Raw genomic sequence first — 17,497 nt, 5'->3', positions numbered from 1 at the left:
CCCATTTAGGACTGAGTGTTCCAAGGTCTCTCACTCTCTGCACACTGTCTAGCTGTGGGTCCTTGTACTGGCTCCTATCTACTGCAGGAGGAAGCTTCTCTGATGGTGACTGAACAGGACATAAGCCTAAGAATGCAGCAGAATGTTGTCGGTAGTCATGTTATTGCCACATTCCTTTAGCAGAGCGTAGTATTTGGTTTTCCCACCAGGTCCATGGCTTACCTAGTCCCAGGTTCTTGGCCATCCCAGGAAGCACTGGGCATAAGTTCCATCTCGTGGAGCAGGCCTTGATTCCAATCAGTGACGACCTGAAGTTCCCCTGGACTCACATTATAGAAGGAAACCAACTCCTCTGACCTCCACAACCAGTCCTGGCAAGTGCATCCCCTCCCTACCCCACACTGACATAAATAAATGGGATTATTTATTTATTTATTTATTTATTTTTGGTTCTTTTTTTTTGGAGCTGGGGACCGAACCCAGGGCCTTGCGCTTCCTAGGTAAGCGCTCTACCACTGAGCTAAATCCCGAACCCCGGGATTATTTATTTTTAAAGAGAAAAGATTGTATCTGCCTTCAAACTGCTTGCCATCACTTACTAAGTGTGGATGCATGACAAACTGGGCATGTGACGCAGAGATGTGGATGCCAGCTAGTCAAAAGGCCAACATCAGTTTTGGCTAATCACACATTTGTGGCTAGCCTGGGTTAAATGAGACCCTGTTAGGTGTATGATGTGGGAGCATAATTTGAGCTCCCTGCTGAGAGGTGAACAGAGGCTTAAGTGACGGCAACCTTGGGCTGGTGGGGAATAACACGCCAGTCCAGGAATCATTCTGCCTGGGGATTACTGTCCAAACAGAGAAGTCAGAAATAACTTTAAAGGAAGTGAGAAACTGGAAGATTTGCTTGTGCTTTATGAACATTACACCCAGGGATTGTCCCCAAAAGTTATTATCTAAATTTCCCAGAGGGTCTGGAAAACCTGACTTGCGTGGGCCGGCCGGAAGCTGCACACCTCACCGCACTGGGCCACCAGAGGGCGTCAAGCAAGCGGTGACCAGAGCTGCGCGATGGCTGCCGCACGGTTGCTGCTGCGCCTTGCCGGGCGCCTGGAGTCTGTGAGCTTCACACAGAGTGTGTGTAGCCTCCTGGGCGCTAGGCAGGAACCCGGGCCGTGGCACACGCACTGCAGCTTAGAGCGAGGACAGATGGTCCTCTCTAGCACTTCATTCCCGGGAGCTTCGGAGAGACTTCCAATCCAGGTCGGGACAGGGAACCAGCAGGGAAAGTGAGGGCAACTTGGAGGGGTTTGGGGTGGAGGAGGGTTGGGGTAGAGGTGGGGTGGCAGCGACAGGCCAGCTCCCTCTGTGGGCACCTTTAATCTTCTAAGTTCCAGAAGTCTTAACCCGACCAAACCCCTCTTGTCAGAGACCCCCTTTCTGCCCTTTTGGGGCTCTGGACCAGCAGCCTGAGATCTCCAGGGCAGAGCCACTCACAAATAGAGGTGTGGAGCTGGGTGTGGCAGTCATTCTTCAATCCAGTGACCAGACTGTATTGTTGACCCGAAGGGCATGTACTCTCCGTGTTTCCCCCAATCTGTGGGTCCCTCCAGGTGAGCACCTAAGAACAGGGTCTATGGGAAATGGGTGCCCTTTTCCCCCACAATGTTACTGGGTAGTCTCATACAGTGGTGGCCCAAGGTTTTGTTCACAACGAATTTCCTCTGCCCATTGGAGACTGGGGTTTCTAGTTGGAGACAACAACCGTTCATATCGGGCCCACTCCCCTTGCAGGCGGGCACATGGAACCTGATGAAGAGGTAAACAGTCCACGAACCCAACCAAGAGACCTGAGTGGAGTCACCTTGGGTGTGGGCTGAGGAAGAGAGGGACAAAGAAAAGGATGTGGTAGGGTTGAGTTTTGGATACTCTGACCTGCTCCCTTTGACTCCCAGATACTGGCGTGTGGGCTTCGAGAGCTGTGGGAAGAGTGTGGACTACAGCTGCCCCAGAATCAGTTTTCTTCTGTCCTTCTGGGGTTTTGGGAGGTGAGACAGAAAAACCTCTGAAGCCCATTGTATAGTCCTTGTCTGCCTTGGGCACTGGGAAAAGTGTGGATGGGCTGGAGCTCCCAAGCCATAATAGCTCTTACTCATGTGTCCCTTACCTGTCACCTTGACCTTTGGCATGGTCTCCATAAGTTCTATTACAAAGTCTCAAAGAGATTAAGTTCCTCAATATGCTATACTGGTTTTGTTTTTCTCTTCAGTCTGCCTACCCTCCTAGGCTGAGCTGGGGTTTCCCCAAATACCATCACCTCATTCTCTATGTCCTGGTGATCTCCCGGGAGTCACAGGAGCAACTCCAGGTAGGTCTGGTAGTAGGGGAAGACAGGACATATGACCTGGTTGTGACTGTGATTAGAAAACAAGGGGAGATAATCAAGCAACAAGCTGCCCTGCCCCTTGTCTGTCTCCTCTCCACCTGTGGCCTCTTCACCTAAGTCAAGACTCAACATGTCTAATCCCAGGCCAGGATCCAAGTAAATCCAAATGAGGTGAATGCCTTTATGTGGCTGGGACCAGATGTAGCAGGGGCTGTGGCTGCCACAGAGGATGGGACGAAGGCACCTGGACTGCTCTCCCAGGACCTACCACTCTCTGTCTGGTGAGAACTTTTCCTTTAGCTTTCAGCATGCAACATATATGCATAAGCATGCATGGGAAGGTACAGTTTGTAATTTCATGTTGTGAAAGAGATTTAGGGAATGAGATTTGTCTACTGATAATCAAAAGACCCTCTGAGAACAAAGACGCTAAACGTTAAGGGTTTTTGCTCCAGCTAGATAACATCGAACACCTTGACTTAGTGAGCCCTTACTGTCCCACAGGAGAGTTGCTTAAACCTCCTTGAATGCTTCCCTTCTGTTAAGGGATTAACACTCACTTGGCCTTCTGCAATAGTTGGGAGGATTAAATGTCTCAATGTACTAAAGTTCATTGTAAGCTACAAGGCACAACCTAGGCACTGTCATAATCCAGCACAACTGAACTGAAGGACGATGGAGGAACCCAGCCTCTGGTCCTGCCCGTGTCCACGCTCATGCGAGTAACCCCAGCCACAGCAGAAGAGGACAAAGAAAGGGTCAGCACTGGAACCAAGTTTGCCCTCAAGCTCTGGCTGCAACATCTGGGCAGATGAAGGTAAGGAACAACTTGTGGGTAGCACAGCCTCAGTGCGGGATGGCCTGGTGTTCTTAGGGACGTCAAAGAGACAAAGGGAGAGCAACTGCTCTTGGCTATGCTTGTGTAAATGCCTCCACTACCTCCCAGGTAAAAATGAAGCTCGCATGGACCCCAGACCAGCAAATGAAGGCAGGCAGCCGGTGAGGCGGTCTGGCAACCTGAGACCTGAGTCCAGTAGCTGGGATCGATCTCTTTCAAGATGGAAGGAAAGGTCCTACTCCATAAAGTTGTCCTCTGACTTTCACATGCACCCATGGCGCGCATGCCCGCATGCACAGTAATAAACATTTTAAGTGTTCTTTTTTTTTTTTAAGTGAAAGGATAGAACATGGACCCTCTGCCCCACAAACCATGGGTCTGGAAAACAAGGTACAACATCTCTCCCCTCCATGACGCTCACAGAACATTCACAACCTTTATTGTAGGCGAGAACTCTGCTACAGCTCTGGGGATAAAAAGTGAAATCACATCACAGGGCTTTGGCCCTGAAGGGGCCTGAGTATTGGGAAGGAGAACAGAGCCCCCATGTCCCATAAAAGGTGCAAGAACAATCTAGGCCTGAGCACAGGTCACTAGAAGCTTAGGCCCTTGGCTGTTTAGCATAAAAACATTGTGAACTTAAATATATAAATAGAGAGACCCAGGCAGTAGGCAGGCCACGCCCTGCTCCCAAGCCCCTGGGGATCACAACTAAGGCCTTGTTTCCTCCTCGAGTCACACTGGGAAGTAAAAGGCAAGGGAAGTCATCTTTGGATAATTTGGAGTTTTCTTATTTATGTACAAAAAAGAAATCTGCAACCCAAAATAGAGTTGTCTGTCCATCTCTGACCTGCCACCTGACAGTATGACCAAAGAGAAGGGAATGGACGAAAAAGAACAGATGTTTGGGTTTGGGTAAGGAAAGGAGTCCTGGGGGAGGGGGCAGGAAACTGCCCTTTCCCCAAGAGGCTGAAGATCTGGTGAAGGGTGAGGAACCCCTACCCTTCCATCTGCCTCCCACTGCCTAGGTTACCCTACCCAAAGGAATGTGCTACATCAAAGAACACTTCCAAAAACAGACCCCAATGTCCTTTTTCAAAAGGTTAAATGTTAACCCTTTGAGTACTGGCCTTGTTAGGCAGTGATAAGGCCAAAAGCAGGTATCCATGAAGATCTGGCCTGGCCTTTGGCCAATGACCCCTGAGGGATCAGAGCAGCCAGGGGTTGGGAACCCACAATGTATCTGCTCAGTGCTAGGGCCAGTAGAAATTGATTTTGCAATCCAAATAACTCAGTCCAAGGAAATGACGTCTGACCGACAGCCAGTCAAAGAGGGACCGGAAGGCAGGGGTCCTCCATGCCCTTCCCTCAAGGAACTCCCAGGAGCCACAATGCTGCTGACACGGCCAGGAGCAGGTGCTGGAGTGGCGCTGCGGTGAGAGCTCCCCAATGTGGGGGCCAGTGGGCCCAGGAAGTGGGGAGGGGTTCCCCGGAATTGGAAGAAGTGGCCAAGGGTGTCCTGCTCATCTAGTGAAGTGATAACTGAAGGGCTGTAGTGCTGGAGGGACAAAGGAGACAGCTTGACGAGTCATCTTGACTCAGCACCTCACCCACCTCAAAACCACTTCACGGGGTTCCAACCCTCACGGATCTCATGACCATGATGTTCTTGAGAAGAGAAGCTGAGGACCTGACTCTTCCTTACTCCCCCAAGACCCTTCTCCTGTGCCTTGCCTTGGGACAGCCCCTCTGACATCCAGGGCCTTGTGGGTGTCTGAAATGTGTGGAACATCCACTGGGGAAGGTTCTAGTGCATGCGGGGGTGAGTGAGCAGGAAGAGAGGTGCTAGGAAGGCACAGGTGTGAATATGAAGTGATGGGGGCGAGGGGTAAGGAAGACAGGTGCCATGTTCTCCCCTCGAAGAAAGACACTATGAAATCCCTAAGGAAACCGGACAGGGGAAGAACATATCATCAGTGTCTACAAAAAGGACTCTCCTGAGATCTTGCATCTTCCTAGACATGACCACTTACCTGACTCTCAGTCTGAAGGAAAGAAAATAAATCTAAACCTGGTAGGAAAAGAAAAATCAAAATCAACCCCCTTCTGACTCCTTCACCACAAGAAAAAAAAAAAAAAAAAATTCCCCCTGTCCCTAGGGCTCTGCAAAGAAACAGGTCTGGACAGGGTACGAGGGCAGGACCCTCCCCTCCACCTTGGGTCAGCGTTCTACCTTGGATGTCAGCCCCCAGCGGGAAGGCAGGTGGGTACTCATGTAGTGGGAGACTAGACAGGAAATCACTGCCCAGTGTACCCATTGCAGGGCTCCGCAGCACCGAAGACGGCTGGTGACCAGAGGTCAGGGCTCTGTAGTGGGGAGAAAGAGCTGGAGAAACCAGCCAAACACGGCTGCCCAAGGTCCCATCGTCCCTGCCCTTCCCCATCCCATAGCTTGCCCGGTGGCCAAAAGGCAGTTCTGACATCTGCCCCCTCCGATACAGAAGCAGCCTTTTCTCATACCCTTTGCTTCCAGGAAGGGCTGGAATGGCAGCCGAGGTAACAGGGCAGTGCTTCTTGGTGGGGGGCAGATCTTCCTCATCTGATGAGCTTTCGATTGTCAAGTCAATGACTTCAACCCTCTTCTTATTCTCTGACTGATTTCCCTCCTGGACTGGGCTATACTGGAGACCTATGGGTGGTTCAGAAGGCTGTCTCAGAAAAAGGGCCACCCATGACTGAGTGCAATGGGAGAGCAGAGGGTCACTCACCATCCAGCCCATACCCTGGCGGGGGGCAAACCTCGGATGCCTCCTTCTTGGGTTTCATTGGACACCAGGATCCATCTTCCATGAACTGGATCTCATCACAATCCGAACAGGAATTAAGAATTTCCATGAATAAACTAGGGGAGGAGGACATGGCGATTCACGACCCTGGCTGGAAGATGGCTGGAAGCGCACTCAGTGTTCTGAGACTCACTTCCTATGCCTTAGTCACCTCGTCTGCATTATCCACCCCACTGCACCTCTCTGAACTGACGCTGGAATAGGAGGACAGCACAGGCTGGGACTGCAGCTCAATAATAGAGCACTTGCTTAGCATGCAGGCCCTGAGTCTGAACCCTGGCATTGTGGGGGAAAGTATGTAAGAGAGCTGTGGAAGGGGACTAAGACTAGAAAACTTGCTTATTAAGGGTTAGGGTGGAAGACTAGTTATATAAGCCCATCCAGGATCTCAAAAAACAAAAACAAAAACAAACAAACAAACAAACAAAAAAACACCCTTATTGTGTCGACCTAATAAATGCTTTTGTGATAGGAAAAACGAGGAGGAGCCCTGACTGCAATGCTCTGCAGGAAGGTCTGGTAGTCGTCAGCAATGCATTTGGAACAATTCAATGCACAGCCCTGTCACTTACGAATGTGACCTTCAGTCCCTTTCCCCATCTATCATGATAGCACCTATGTCGTGGGGCTATCAGGGGGACTACTGAGAAAATGCAGTCAGAGTGCTCACGTCCTTAATGTTACGCACATGGTGGAGGCTAAAGGAGATGGAAACAGTGAAAGCTGGGACTTAGTGACTGTCCCAGAACAGAGGGAAGCTGAAGAGCCCTACCCATCAATAATCAGTGACTCATAGGGAGCCTTCTTGTCACACACAGGGCACGTCCATGTTGGCTTTTTCTCATTCATCTGTAGATAAAGGGCAGCATCGAAACTCTGAAGGTGGGCACAGGTGAGAGCGCGGCATGGGACAGTCAGGCGCATCTTCCCCAGCTGAGGAGAGGAGAGTTCACTCTAGCAAACCTCCCTCTAGTATCCTGAGGGACCCTCTTCAGAATGTATCCCAGCCCTCCTCCCACTTCCTGTCCCCCACCTTGTACCCACCGGGCACATGAGTGACACCCGGAGACTTGTAGTAGCCACTTCACTGTCGGGGTCAGCGGTCAATTTCTCCTTGACTGAAACAAGGATGGGGCCATTTCCAGGGGTCAGTGAGGCTGGAAGCAGCCTGGCAGCAGACAGCCCCAGATGACAGGCAGCTGGGTAGAGTGTCTGGGGGCTCATGGCGGGTCACAGGAGTGGAGAAGAGATGTCTACATCCCTAAAGATGCTTAAACAACGCAAGGTGAAATGTGGGCTACGTTAGGGACGATCCAGATGGGAGGATTGGACTTCGGGCTTCGGTACAGAGAGCTCTGTCTTAGTAGGGTGGGATTAGAATCTTAGGAGGGTGAGATACAAAACTGTTGTGTGATTCACAATGCAAAGCTCTTCCCACTGCCTGAGGGTCTAACTCCTCAGCTGAGACTGAGGAGAAAACCAGGGAGACCATATGCAAGAGCTGTTCCTGAGAAAGCCTGAGCTCAAAGCAGAAGGAGGAAAGGACTGTTACTCACTCAGTGCTCGGGAATGGTCTGGATTCCGGATACCCTTGGCTCTGAGCTTTTGTAGCAGGGTCCCTGCAGTCAACTGCCTCACCAGGTACACAGACAAGGAGTAATTCTACTTGGGGAAGGGAGAGGGAGCATCAGTTTCTGCTTCCCACGCCTCCTCTTTCGAGATGGCCTTTGTCTCACAGAGACCAGAGACAGTGGCCTTTAGCACAGAGACCTAAGAGCAAGATGAATCCCCAACTCAAAACTAGATGGCCCCCTGCAGCCTCTACAGCCTTTCGGCTTCAGCAATGCTCACCCGTCCAAACTCAGATGACCAGTTAACCACTATGGTGTTGGGAACAGTGGCTGAGAGACGAGCCAGGGGTGTGATGTTGATTGGACGACTAGGCCTCTTGGGCTCAGCTCCATTCTTGGTTGGAGGGAGGTAACCCTGAGGAAAGGAGGGATTTGTTAGTGGAGAGAGAGCGCTGGGAGAGGTTCAACTCTAACAACAGAACTCCTGTCTCAGATTACTCTCTGGGGCTGGAGAGGTGGCTCAGAGGTTAAGAGCACTGACTGCTCTTCCAGAGGTCCTGAGTTCAATTCCCAGCAACCACATGGTGGCTCACAACCATCCTTCTTCCCGTGTGTCCAAAGACAGATTACTCTCTGGAGGATGGCCAGCTCACCCAGGAGCAAAGGAATCAGGATCCGCTGAAAAACAAGGGCCCTGGTAGGGCTGGTGTAAGGGAGTGAAAGTGGGAAGGAACCCAGTCACTGGGTCCCATGGGTCCACTTCATCTAATATCACCTTTTAGAGGTCTTTTCATATTAAACTAGTGTCCTTCTACTGGGTTCTGACAAAAACTAGTCAGCCCTATTTTAATTATCGCTAGATTGTATTGATTTCATCAATAAATTGAGCAACTACTACGTGCCAGGCACTGTCCTAAGCATGTCTTTTCATAAGAGGTTTTTACTTAATATTTATTCCTTGCCAAAGGGAGAGACTCTTTACCTACCGGCAGGGGGCAGAGTTTCCCATTAACCTTGACAAAGAGGTTAGGGGGGAAATAGTCCTCCTGGGGGCAGCTGGTCTCACAGAGACAGAACCTGGGGAGAAAGGACAGACGAATGGGGGGTTAAGTGGCAGTTTTCTGATGTGAATCGAGAACTGAGCAGGGAACTCCAGAAAAAAGAAAAACTAGCCATAGATATCTGTAGCCATCAGCATCCTGAGGAGTCATGGGCCAGAGTGGACTGGGGCTGGGGGCGGGGCGGGGGGGGGAGGATGCCATCTACCTATTTAGCACCCACCCTGGATAAGGAGCAACTCACCTGAGCTGCACTTGTATGGTATAATCGCACTTGGCTCCTGGCAGAACCTCCCTGCGCAAAGTAAGAGCAGTTCAGAGCAGAAGCAAGCCTGGGGCACAGAGAGGAGAGTCGGCAGGGACAAGGCGGGGATGGGTGTACCTGGATGTGAGAATCTGCTGCAGCTGCTGGGGAGTGAGTGCAAAGGTAAAGTGGGCTTCCTCAAACCTCTGACTGGAGGTGGACGCTGTGGACACAAAGGCACCGTCATTCCCAAGCCCCTGCCTGAGAAGCTACTTGCTTCCATCCCACACTGCTGATCCTTCAAGAGTAAAACCTAATAGGAAAAATTCCAGCCTGAACCAGAATCCAGAAAGCCTGAGAGACCAGTCAGCCATACCAAGGGTGGTGGGCCGGATGAGCTCTCCGTAGACTTCGTAGAAGGGCAGTGGTTTCATGGTGACGTCAGGGTGCACAGGCTGGGGCAGAGGAGGGTGCATGTCCACCTCACGCTTAGGGCCCAGCAAGGTGCCAGGGGTCAGGAGGGTGGGAGGAATGGAAGCAAGGGGGCCGGGGGAGCCTACAGGAGAGGTGCCAGGGGGCAAAGAGAGCAAAGAGAGATCGGAAGGCCCCAGGGTCTTCCGGGGAAAGCGCCTGCGGTAAAGTTCTTTGATCTTCATCTGGACGCTGGGGGCGCAGCTAGACTTGAGGAGGTGCAGGGCCTTGGCCAGCAATTCGTGCTTCCGCCCACTCTTGTTCCTGCCAGCGAAGCCAAGGAGCACCTGGAGCTCAGACACCCGGAAACTCATCACCATGTGCTGCGGAGAAGAGCACAGAAATGATCTGGCTTCAAAAAATGGCTGTCCTGCTGGTGACATGACAGCTGAGCTACAGGGGGGGCAGTGCCTCTCCCCTCCATCCCCAGTGCTGAAAGGCATCCTAAAGCTAGTGTACTGACCTGAGTAGCTGACCTGACTGACCAGCTCAACACACGAGGACCACCGAGCCCCATCCCTAGCCCTAATACAGACATTCCCTTAAGCAGATTATTGTCTCTTAGGCTCAGACTCTCAGAGCCCTAGGCTCCAGGGGAAAAGATAGGACACAAGGAAGGAGGATTCAGGGCAGACAGCCCCATGAGAAAGAGGCCAGCTGGCAAGAGGATTGCAATCCACTGCCACCCTCCCAGTCACCTCAGTCCATCCCTGTTCTCCCCATAGTTCTGAACTGTAACGTTTATCGTCAGAGTTCAACACTCCATCGTCGTCATTGTCGTGATCATCATCATCATCATCAACATCATCCATTGTCGTGATCATCATCATCATCACCACCACCACCACCATCCCCACCTTTTACATTATTTACACACTCACACTCCTTTATTCCTGTTTACTAGAAGGAAGCTACCAAAATTTGTAGGGGAGAAAGGTAAATTCACAAGTCTAGGTAAGTGGCCAGATTTACTCCATTTGTCAGTGATAGGTTATTTCTCCGTCAGTGAAATGAGCCAATTCAAACCAGAGTAGATTAGATTAAAGGCAGGTTTATTGGGAAGCTTCCCCAAGGGAGTCGCCATGGGTGGGGGGGTGTAGGGGGAGAAAGCACAAAATGTCTGGATTATATAGGGAAGAGCCTTGGGGGTAGGGCAGCCCAGCCTCTGAGCTGGAAAGTTCAGGGTTGGAAGCATGGTATGCCAGGTAGGGACTGAGGGATGCTGGGAAAACTTGGAGGCCCCGTCCACTTTGATATGTAAAATGTGCACCTCAGTCCCCTGTCTTGGGGTCTGAAACCAAACAGTCTGGAACTATTATCTTGCTTCTTTCCCTCATAGATGGTATACATAGCCACCAGGGTGAAAACCAAGGCAAACTTCTCAACAGAGACCCCAAGAGACTGAGAACGGGGTCCATGAGCACAGAAGTAAGTTCTTAAAGGTGGATGGTCCAGTGGCTAGAACTCAAGCTTGTCCAGGACAAGGATGGTGCTAAGCCAGAAGAGGGGGGGGGGGGAGAATGACCTAAGGTTCTGTGGGATAGCTTCAGGTGTAGTTCCCTGAAGACTGTGTTTGGGCTGGGGAGGTGTAGGGGACCTCTCTCCTTCCAGGGCTCCCTTCTGTGAATGTCTAGAAGACCTAGTCACCGGCAGACCATTAGTCTCCCAAGTTCTCTCCCTCTTGAGCTCCTTTTCAGGAATGTGATGAAAACACTGTCCCTCTACCTTTCCATCCTTAGCTCCTCCTACGTGTTTGTATTTCTCTATTGGCTCTATAACTTATTTTTCTGTCCAATGGTTCACACTTCTCTACCTCTCCCAACGACAGCACCTCATTAAGACAGTTCCTTACCCTCAGCCTCCAGGATGCTCCAGCCTCAGCTCTTAAGGTACGCTCCTGTACAGCCCCGCCTCCTTACATCTCAGCAGCCTACCAGTACTTCCCAAGGCTCAGATGCCGACAGCAGCCCCAGAGCCTCCACCCTAAGCTTCACGTCCTCCAGAGCTAGCCAACATTTGGTCCTCGGGTCCCATCCCTACGTCTCCCCCTCACTGCCATATCTCTGGGCCTGATGGACTCACCCCTACGCCTCTTGAGCAGCTTTTCCCCGCCTGACTGTACCCAGCAACTACCTACCACTAAAAGCGGCAACGGCCCGCGTCCCCGCCCCCTGTGCCTCGGCCCTCCAGGCTACAATTCCCCCTCCGCCCCACCCCTGCATCTGCCCTGCGGCCCCGCCCCCGGGGCGCCGCCGCGGCCCCTTCTCGCGGCTGCTGCCCGCGCATCCCTGCATCCAGTCCCTGCCACGTCGCCCGCTGCGCCCAGCCTGGTCGCCTCCCCGCCTCGGCGGGCAGCCGAGCGAGTCCTGCTGGGCCTGGGGGAGGGGGCCGGTACCTTTAATTCGCCCAGCTCCGCCATCTTGAGACATCGCAGGCGCCCCAGCCCGAGCCGGAGCTCAGGCCCAGGGACCGGCGCAAACTCTCCGCCCCAGCGCCGGCCGCAAAGGCCGCCTGCTCCGCCCCGTCCGGCCCCCTACACCTCCCCTTCCCGGCCCCGCCCGCCGGGCTTCGGACCGCCGCCGGCCTCGCCCCTTCTCCTGCAGCCGGGCGGCCCGGGCAAGTCTCCGGGCGGCGGGGGACACGGTGGCCCCGCAGGGAGTGTGCAGCCCGGGGATCGTGGGGCCCTGCGGGTAACGACGAGGAGGCGGGCCCGAAGGGAAGGGCTTTTAGGGACCCAAGGATACTTGAAAGATGGAGGGAAAGTATCCGGAACTGCCGGAGCTCCGAGAGATGGGGGAGGGGCGGCGAAGTTGGAGCCCCTGTCCTCCGGAGATCTCGGCAAGTTTAGTTAGCGAAATCCCAGAGTTCTGTCAACTCTGGGAGCGATGCACTCTGGTCATTTTGGGGGAAGTTGGGAACTTGCAAACTGTTGGAGGCGGCTGTTCCCAATCCTTCACCTCCCCCGAATACACAGCAACTACAAGCGTAGCTCCTGCTAGCGCCACAGGACTCGAGGCTTGACAGGCAACAAAGTTGGGTGCGGAAAGCAGGACTTACCCGCAGAGTTGTGGGGGTGGGCCCCGATGTAGGAAGGGCTCGCGCCGCTCCCGCAGTCTGCACGGCTGGAGTTCGGTCCGACAGCTGGACGCTGCAGCCGCAGCACCGCCCGGGCCAGAGCTCCGCCCGTCCGAGCGTTGCTGCTGGGGCCGCCCCCTCCAGGGTAAGCCCGCCAGGACCTCGGAGAGGGGAGAGGGGCGGAGCCCAGGAGCGGGGCGGGAGATGTTAACTCTGGTGAGCACTTAGGAGAGAAGAGGTTCTGGACTTTCAAAGTCTCAGCAGTCCTTTGATCACTTGCCGGAGTGAAGGGGCTGTACTGGGCTGGACCACGAGGCAAGACTGTGTGCATTGGGAGTCCGGTTGTATAGAGAGGCTCTAGGATGAGATTTCCATCTGTCTGTGGGAAAACTTGGGCTACAAATGGAAAATTAGCAACCTAATCCCTATAGATAGCCCTCTATCCCCCAACCTCCAGATATGCTTACAGTAACTAGGGATTCCACAGTTGGTGAACACAAGGAGGTACACGTACAGAAGAAACACTTCTGCTCCTCTTTGAAATGCCCCTCCTTTCTCCAAAGTTTTGGCTCCTCCAGAGGGCCCTGTCTAAACCAAGTTGGCCACTTAAACTGCCAATTTCAGTAATTCATTTCAATATCTATGGAGATAGCTACTTTAAGGCACTGTGCCTTATACTGTTATAGTAAAACCTCCACATTTTATAGTTGTTTGGGGCCTCAGGGATAATGCCATTTGTCATTTGTAAACATTTGAAAAGGGGGGAGGTAAATATTAAAGTGCTAATCAGGGATTGCTAGGTGCTGAGGGCTTAAAACTGTTCGAAAGCTCAATCTGGCATCAGAGGCAAGTAGTACAACAAACATGCAAAATAATAAAAAGCCCTGGTAAATACTAGGAATAATCCCATTTAGTTTAAGCCTTCAGTGTAATCCTTTTCATGAGCCCCAACCCAAGCTGCAAACCATAAAGCGCTAACAATATTCCTAGTTCCTGCTAATTATACTTGAGTACTTCCTGGTTTTGTTCCTAGGGAAATGACCACCCTCTCCCAACAGTGGAGATTGAAGGAGGGGGTTGTTCCTTGCTGCTTGAAATGATGGCCCCTCAAGCTAAATTTAGGCTAAGTACATGGCCCTAAGTCTCATCTGCTGCTTCCTGCATCCAAATCAGGTCCTGGTGCTTGTCTGTTCCGGGATAGAACCTGAGACTCTGTACACTGGATGTACACTGAAAGTACCCTGGGATGCCAGCACAGCCAGCAGAGCTCGTTACCAATCGTATTCTTTTGTTTCTTTTTAAGCTTGGTATCCCTTTTTGCCCTAGACGTTTTTTGTGACTCCAGACCCCAGGGTATATAAAGGTAAGTATATAGGGGATGGAGAGACGGCTTGGTGGTTAGGAGCACTGTGCTCTTGAGTTTAATTCCCAGCAATCACATTGCATGATTGGTGACTCATAACCATCTGTACTGGGATCTGACTCCCTTTTCTGGCTTTTGGGTATACATGCAGATAGAGCATTCCTATACAGAAAATAAGTAAAAATTTTTAAAAAATAAGCATATAATCAGGCATGTACTGACAATAAACCATAAAGACTTTCCAATTCTTTGGTATACATATAACTTCATCATGCATTAAAGATGAAAGCAGCCATGTGTGGTGGCACACACCTTTAATAAAGTGCTGATTCTTTTTTTTTTTTTTTTTGATGAAACTCAAAACCTCAAAAGAGCATTTAAAAAAAAACTTTCTAACGATACAATCCAAAGGTATATTAACTTGACACATTCTAGGGAGCGATGATAGGAAAATATTTAAAATATTTATTCTCCATAAGTAAGCCATTATATTTTTATAAGAACAGAATCTTTTGTATGGACAGTAAAACAACATCATTGTCATTCGTGAACATTAGTCTTGAATCTGAGCTAAGATGCTTCAGACAGCGTTCATTGGCATTACATGTCATGATAACATGTAAAGCACAAAGTGCTTCAAATACTGGAAATTCGAGTATATCAATTATACCTCAACAAAGCTATAAAAATGTACTACAGAAAATCAGCCTCTTCTTAATTCTTAGTGATTTAATGAAAGACGATCTCCTTAAAATATTATTTTGAAAGTTGGACATGGAAAAACTGTGGTCAGGGTGCAAAATAAATAAATAATAAAATGTTTAAAAGAAAGAAGATTGGACACAGCTCACATCTGAAATCCCAGCATGCCAAATCCAGACTATATGGTAAGACCCAGTCTTCAAACAAAATTAAAAATAAAAATCAGCCAGGTATGGTGACACATAGCCTTTAATCCTAGCACTTGGGAGTCAGAGGCAAGTGGATCTCTGTGAGTTCAAGGCCAGCCTGCTCTACACAGTACTCCATAGTGTAACCCTGTCTCAAAAAATAATAATTTGAGGTTGGGGGTTTAGCTCAGTGGTAGAGCGCTTGCCTAGCAAGTGCAAGGTCCTGGGTTCGGTCCCCAGCTCCGAAAAAAAAAAATAATAATTTGAGCACTTGGAAGATGAAGGCATGAAGATCAAGAGTTCAAGGCCAAGCCAGATATGGTGGAGTACCTTCAATTCTAGTACTCCCCAGGCAGAGGCAGGCAGATCTCTGTGAGTCCAAGATCAGCCTGGTCTATGTAGCATGTTCCAGGACAGCCAGGACTACATATGGAGACCCAGTCTCAAAAAAGAAACAAAAAGGAGTTAAAGGCCAGCCTGGACTTCACGCCTCTGGGGAATGGGCGTGGGGGGCAGGGCACTAAGATGACTCCTGACAATAGTGACCAAACCCATTCCCCACAGGACAAAAGGAAAGAATTAACCCCCAAGAGCTGTCCTCTGACCTCCACACCTTCGGGGAAGGTAATAGCACTGCACTTGCAGTGGGCCAGAGCTCAGTTCCTAGCGCTCACAACCACCTGAAACGCCAGCTCCAGGAGACCCGGCACCTTACAGGTGTGGGAGAACAACGGGAGCATCAGGATTACAGTAGCGAGGGGACACGACTGTGAAACCAAGGAACATTCACCCTTTGGGTTTGAAGTTGCCCGTTTACTACACAGGTGTAGATTATACCCGGAGCGTCTCCTCCATTGTGCGAATCACTGACCGCTCTCCCAGCTGCCGCCTTGGAATCAGCTCCCAGGAGCCAAAGGCCTGCTTTTCATAACCAAACTACTTCCTGACACACTTAGCCAAATGGGAGTCTTCCTCTCTGGACCGTCCTCTCTGCATTTTTTTGGCATTCCCCCCACATACTTCCAAATATAATGTGTACCCACCCCTGGTGATCTCTAGTAACTGAGTGGAAGGGGGAGGAAACTCTATTCCTCTTAAGAGAAATTCCTGAACCCTTTCAGTGCCTGCCCCGCCCCAGCAGTTTCCCCTTCTCTATCAGTCTTCTGTCCATGAACCTCAGCGCTGGTCCGATCCTTCTCTAGATCCGTGTATCTCAGCTGCATTCCCCCTCCACAAACTCTGGACCAGTTCCCCTAGTTCCCAATTTCCACAGCAGTCTCTCTCTCTCTCTCTACTCTTTCCCTGGAGCCAGCAGACTCTCCTGGCAAGCCCCTGCTGTCTAACCCAGCTTAACCCAGCAGAGGGCGGGCTGAGGGAAGGGGATGAGAGGGATCTGCTTGCAGGCCTCTGGCCTACTCTCCAGATTGTGGAGGAACTCTTTCTCACAGAGTAGCCAAGCTAGAGGAGGTTCAGATGGCTTGGACATCAACTCTTTCTGTCCTAGAACCAAACCTGGATTCCCTTCTTTCAGGAACCAGACTTTTCTCACTGTAGACCTAACAGTCACTGGTATATTGAAAACTCCTCGTGGATATAGGTGTGCCATTAAGGTCAGAATGTTTTGTTTTGTTTTTTTTTTTTTCTTTTTTTCAGAGCTGGGGACCAAACCCAGGGCCTTGCGCTCGCTAGGCAAGCGCTCTACTGCTAACCCCAACCCCGGTCAGAATGTTTTTTTTTTTTTAAGATTTATTTATTTATTATAAGTACACTGTAGCTGTCCTCAGACACACCAGAAGACAGCATCAGATCCCATTACAGATGGTTGTGAGCCACCATGTGATTGCTGGGAATTGAACTCATGACCTTTGGAAGAGCAGTCGGGTGCTCTTAACTGCTGAGCCATCTCTCCAGCCCCAGAATGTTTTAAATCCCTATATGCACCCAAAACAAAGAATGGTGATCACACGAGAACATATGTGTCAAACCAGCACACCCTGTCACAGGCATCCATAGAGCACGTTAGGGCCTAGACAAGTTTGCAATGGCTGTGCCCGCACAGTAGTCACAGTAGTTTCACAGGGATTCTACTTAAGGCAAGATTTTAACACATAGAATTTTTCCTTTTTACATTAATGTTGCGTGTGCACACTCAGGACACATGAGACACAGGTGTGTAGGTGACAACTTTGTTGGTCTCTTCTTCCTCCGCGTGGGATCAGCAGACTGAAGGTCATTAAACCCAGCCACAAGCATATGGATTCCCAGGATTATTTGCAGGCTTGGGTTGAATTTGTTTAATGATGTGTGATAGGGCATGAGTACCCTGAGGTCAAAGGTGTCCAATCCCCTTGGGAATTGGAGTCACAGTTGGAGTCTGTGAGTTTGAGGCCAGCCTAGTCTACCTAGGTAGTGCTCCAGGCTACCTACATAGACAGCCAGGACGACAGAGAGAGACCCTGTCTCAAAAAAAAAAAAAAAAAAAAAAAAAAAGAAAAGAAAAGAAAAGAAAGAAGGAAGGAAGAAAGAAAAGAAAAAAAGGTCAGGAGCTAGGATTGGAGCTCGGATTGGGAAGGAACCAACAGGCAGAGCAGAGCATAAAGAATCCCTATCGCTGTAAAACTACTGTGACGACTACTGTGCTGGACACACGCCATTGCAAATCCGTCTAAGCAGCGTCAGGAGTAGGCCGTAACCTAATGTACTCTGTGGACACCTGTGGCAGTGTGCCCTGACATAGGACAAATTTACCTCTC

At 50.6% G+C, this 17,497-nt stretch overlaps 2 protein-coding genes across 5 annotated transcripts; one reads left to right on the top strand and one right to left on the bottom strand.

Moving 5' to 3' along the window:
- Nucleotides 1-1,044: 1,044 nt before the first annotated feature.
- On the top strand, nt 1,045-3,545 carry Nudt17 (nudix hydrolase 17). The gene is given in 8 exon segments (NM_001109340.1): nt 1,045-1,265; nt 1,432-1,615; nt 1,797-1,822; nt 1,958-2,050; nt 2,272-2,370; nt 2,533-2,669; nt 3,044-3,205; nt 3,335-3,545. Coding segments are annotated over 7 exon segments (891 nt in total). The 5' UTR covers nt 1,045-1,073; the 3' UTR covers nt 3,204-3,205; nt 3,335-3,545.
- A 12-nt stretch (nt 3,546-3,557) lies between these two features.
- Pias3 (protein inhibitor of activated STAT, 3) lies at nt 3,558-12,580 on the bottom strand. 4 transcript variants are annotated; one of them, NR_199592.1, is given in 14 exon segments: nt 3,558-4,784; nt 5,260-5,297; nt 5,460-5,593; nt 5,747-5,915; nt 6,026-6,128; nt 6,845-7,005; nt 7,117-7,190; nt 7,629-7,734; nt 7,924-8,058; nt 8,630-8,720; nt 8,946-8,996; nt 9,084-9,168; nt 9,322-9,739; nt 11,812-11,890. NR_199592.1 is itself a non-coding variant. In NM_001439452.1 (14 exon segments), coding segments are annotated over 13 exon segments (1,860 nt in total). In that variant the 5' UTR covers nt 9,737-9,739; nt 12,474-12,555; the 3' UTR covers nt 3,558-4,517.
- Nucleotides 12,581-17,497: the final 4,917 nt, after the last annotated feature.

This window comes from Rattus norvegicus, chromosome 2, assembly GCF_021556685.1.
Source record: "Rattus norvegicus strain SHRSP/BbbUtx chromosome 2, alternate assembly SHRSP_T2T, whole genome shotgun sequence".
Lineage (NCBI taxonomy): Eukaryota > Metazoa > Chordata > Mammalia > Rodentia > Muridae > Rattus > Rattus norvegicus.
Note: the sequence above shows the minus strand (reverse complement) of the source record. Positions and strands in the feature narration are given on the sequence as shown.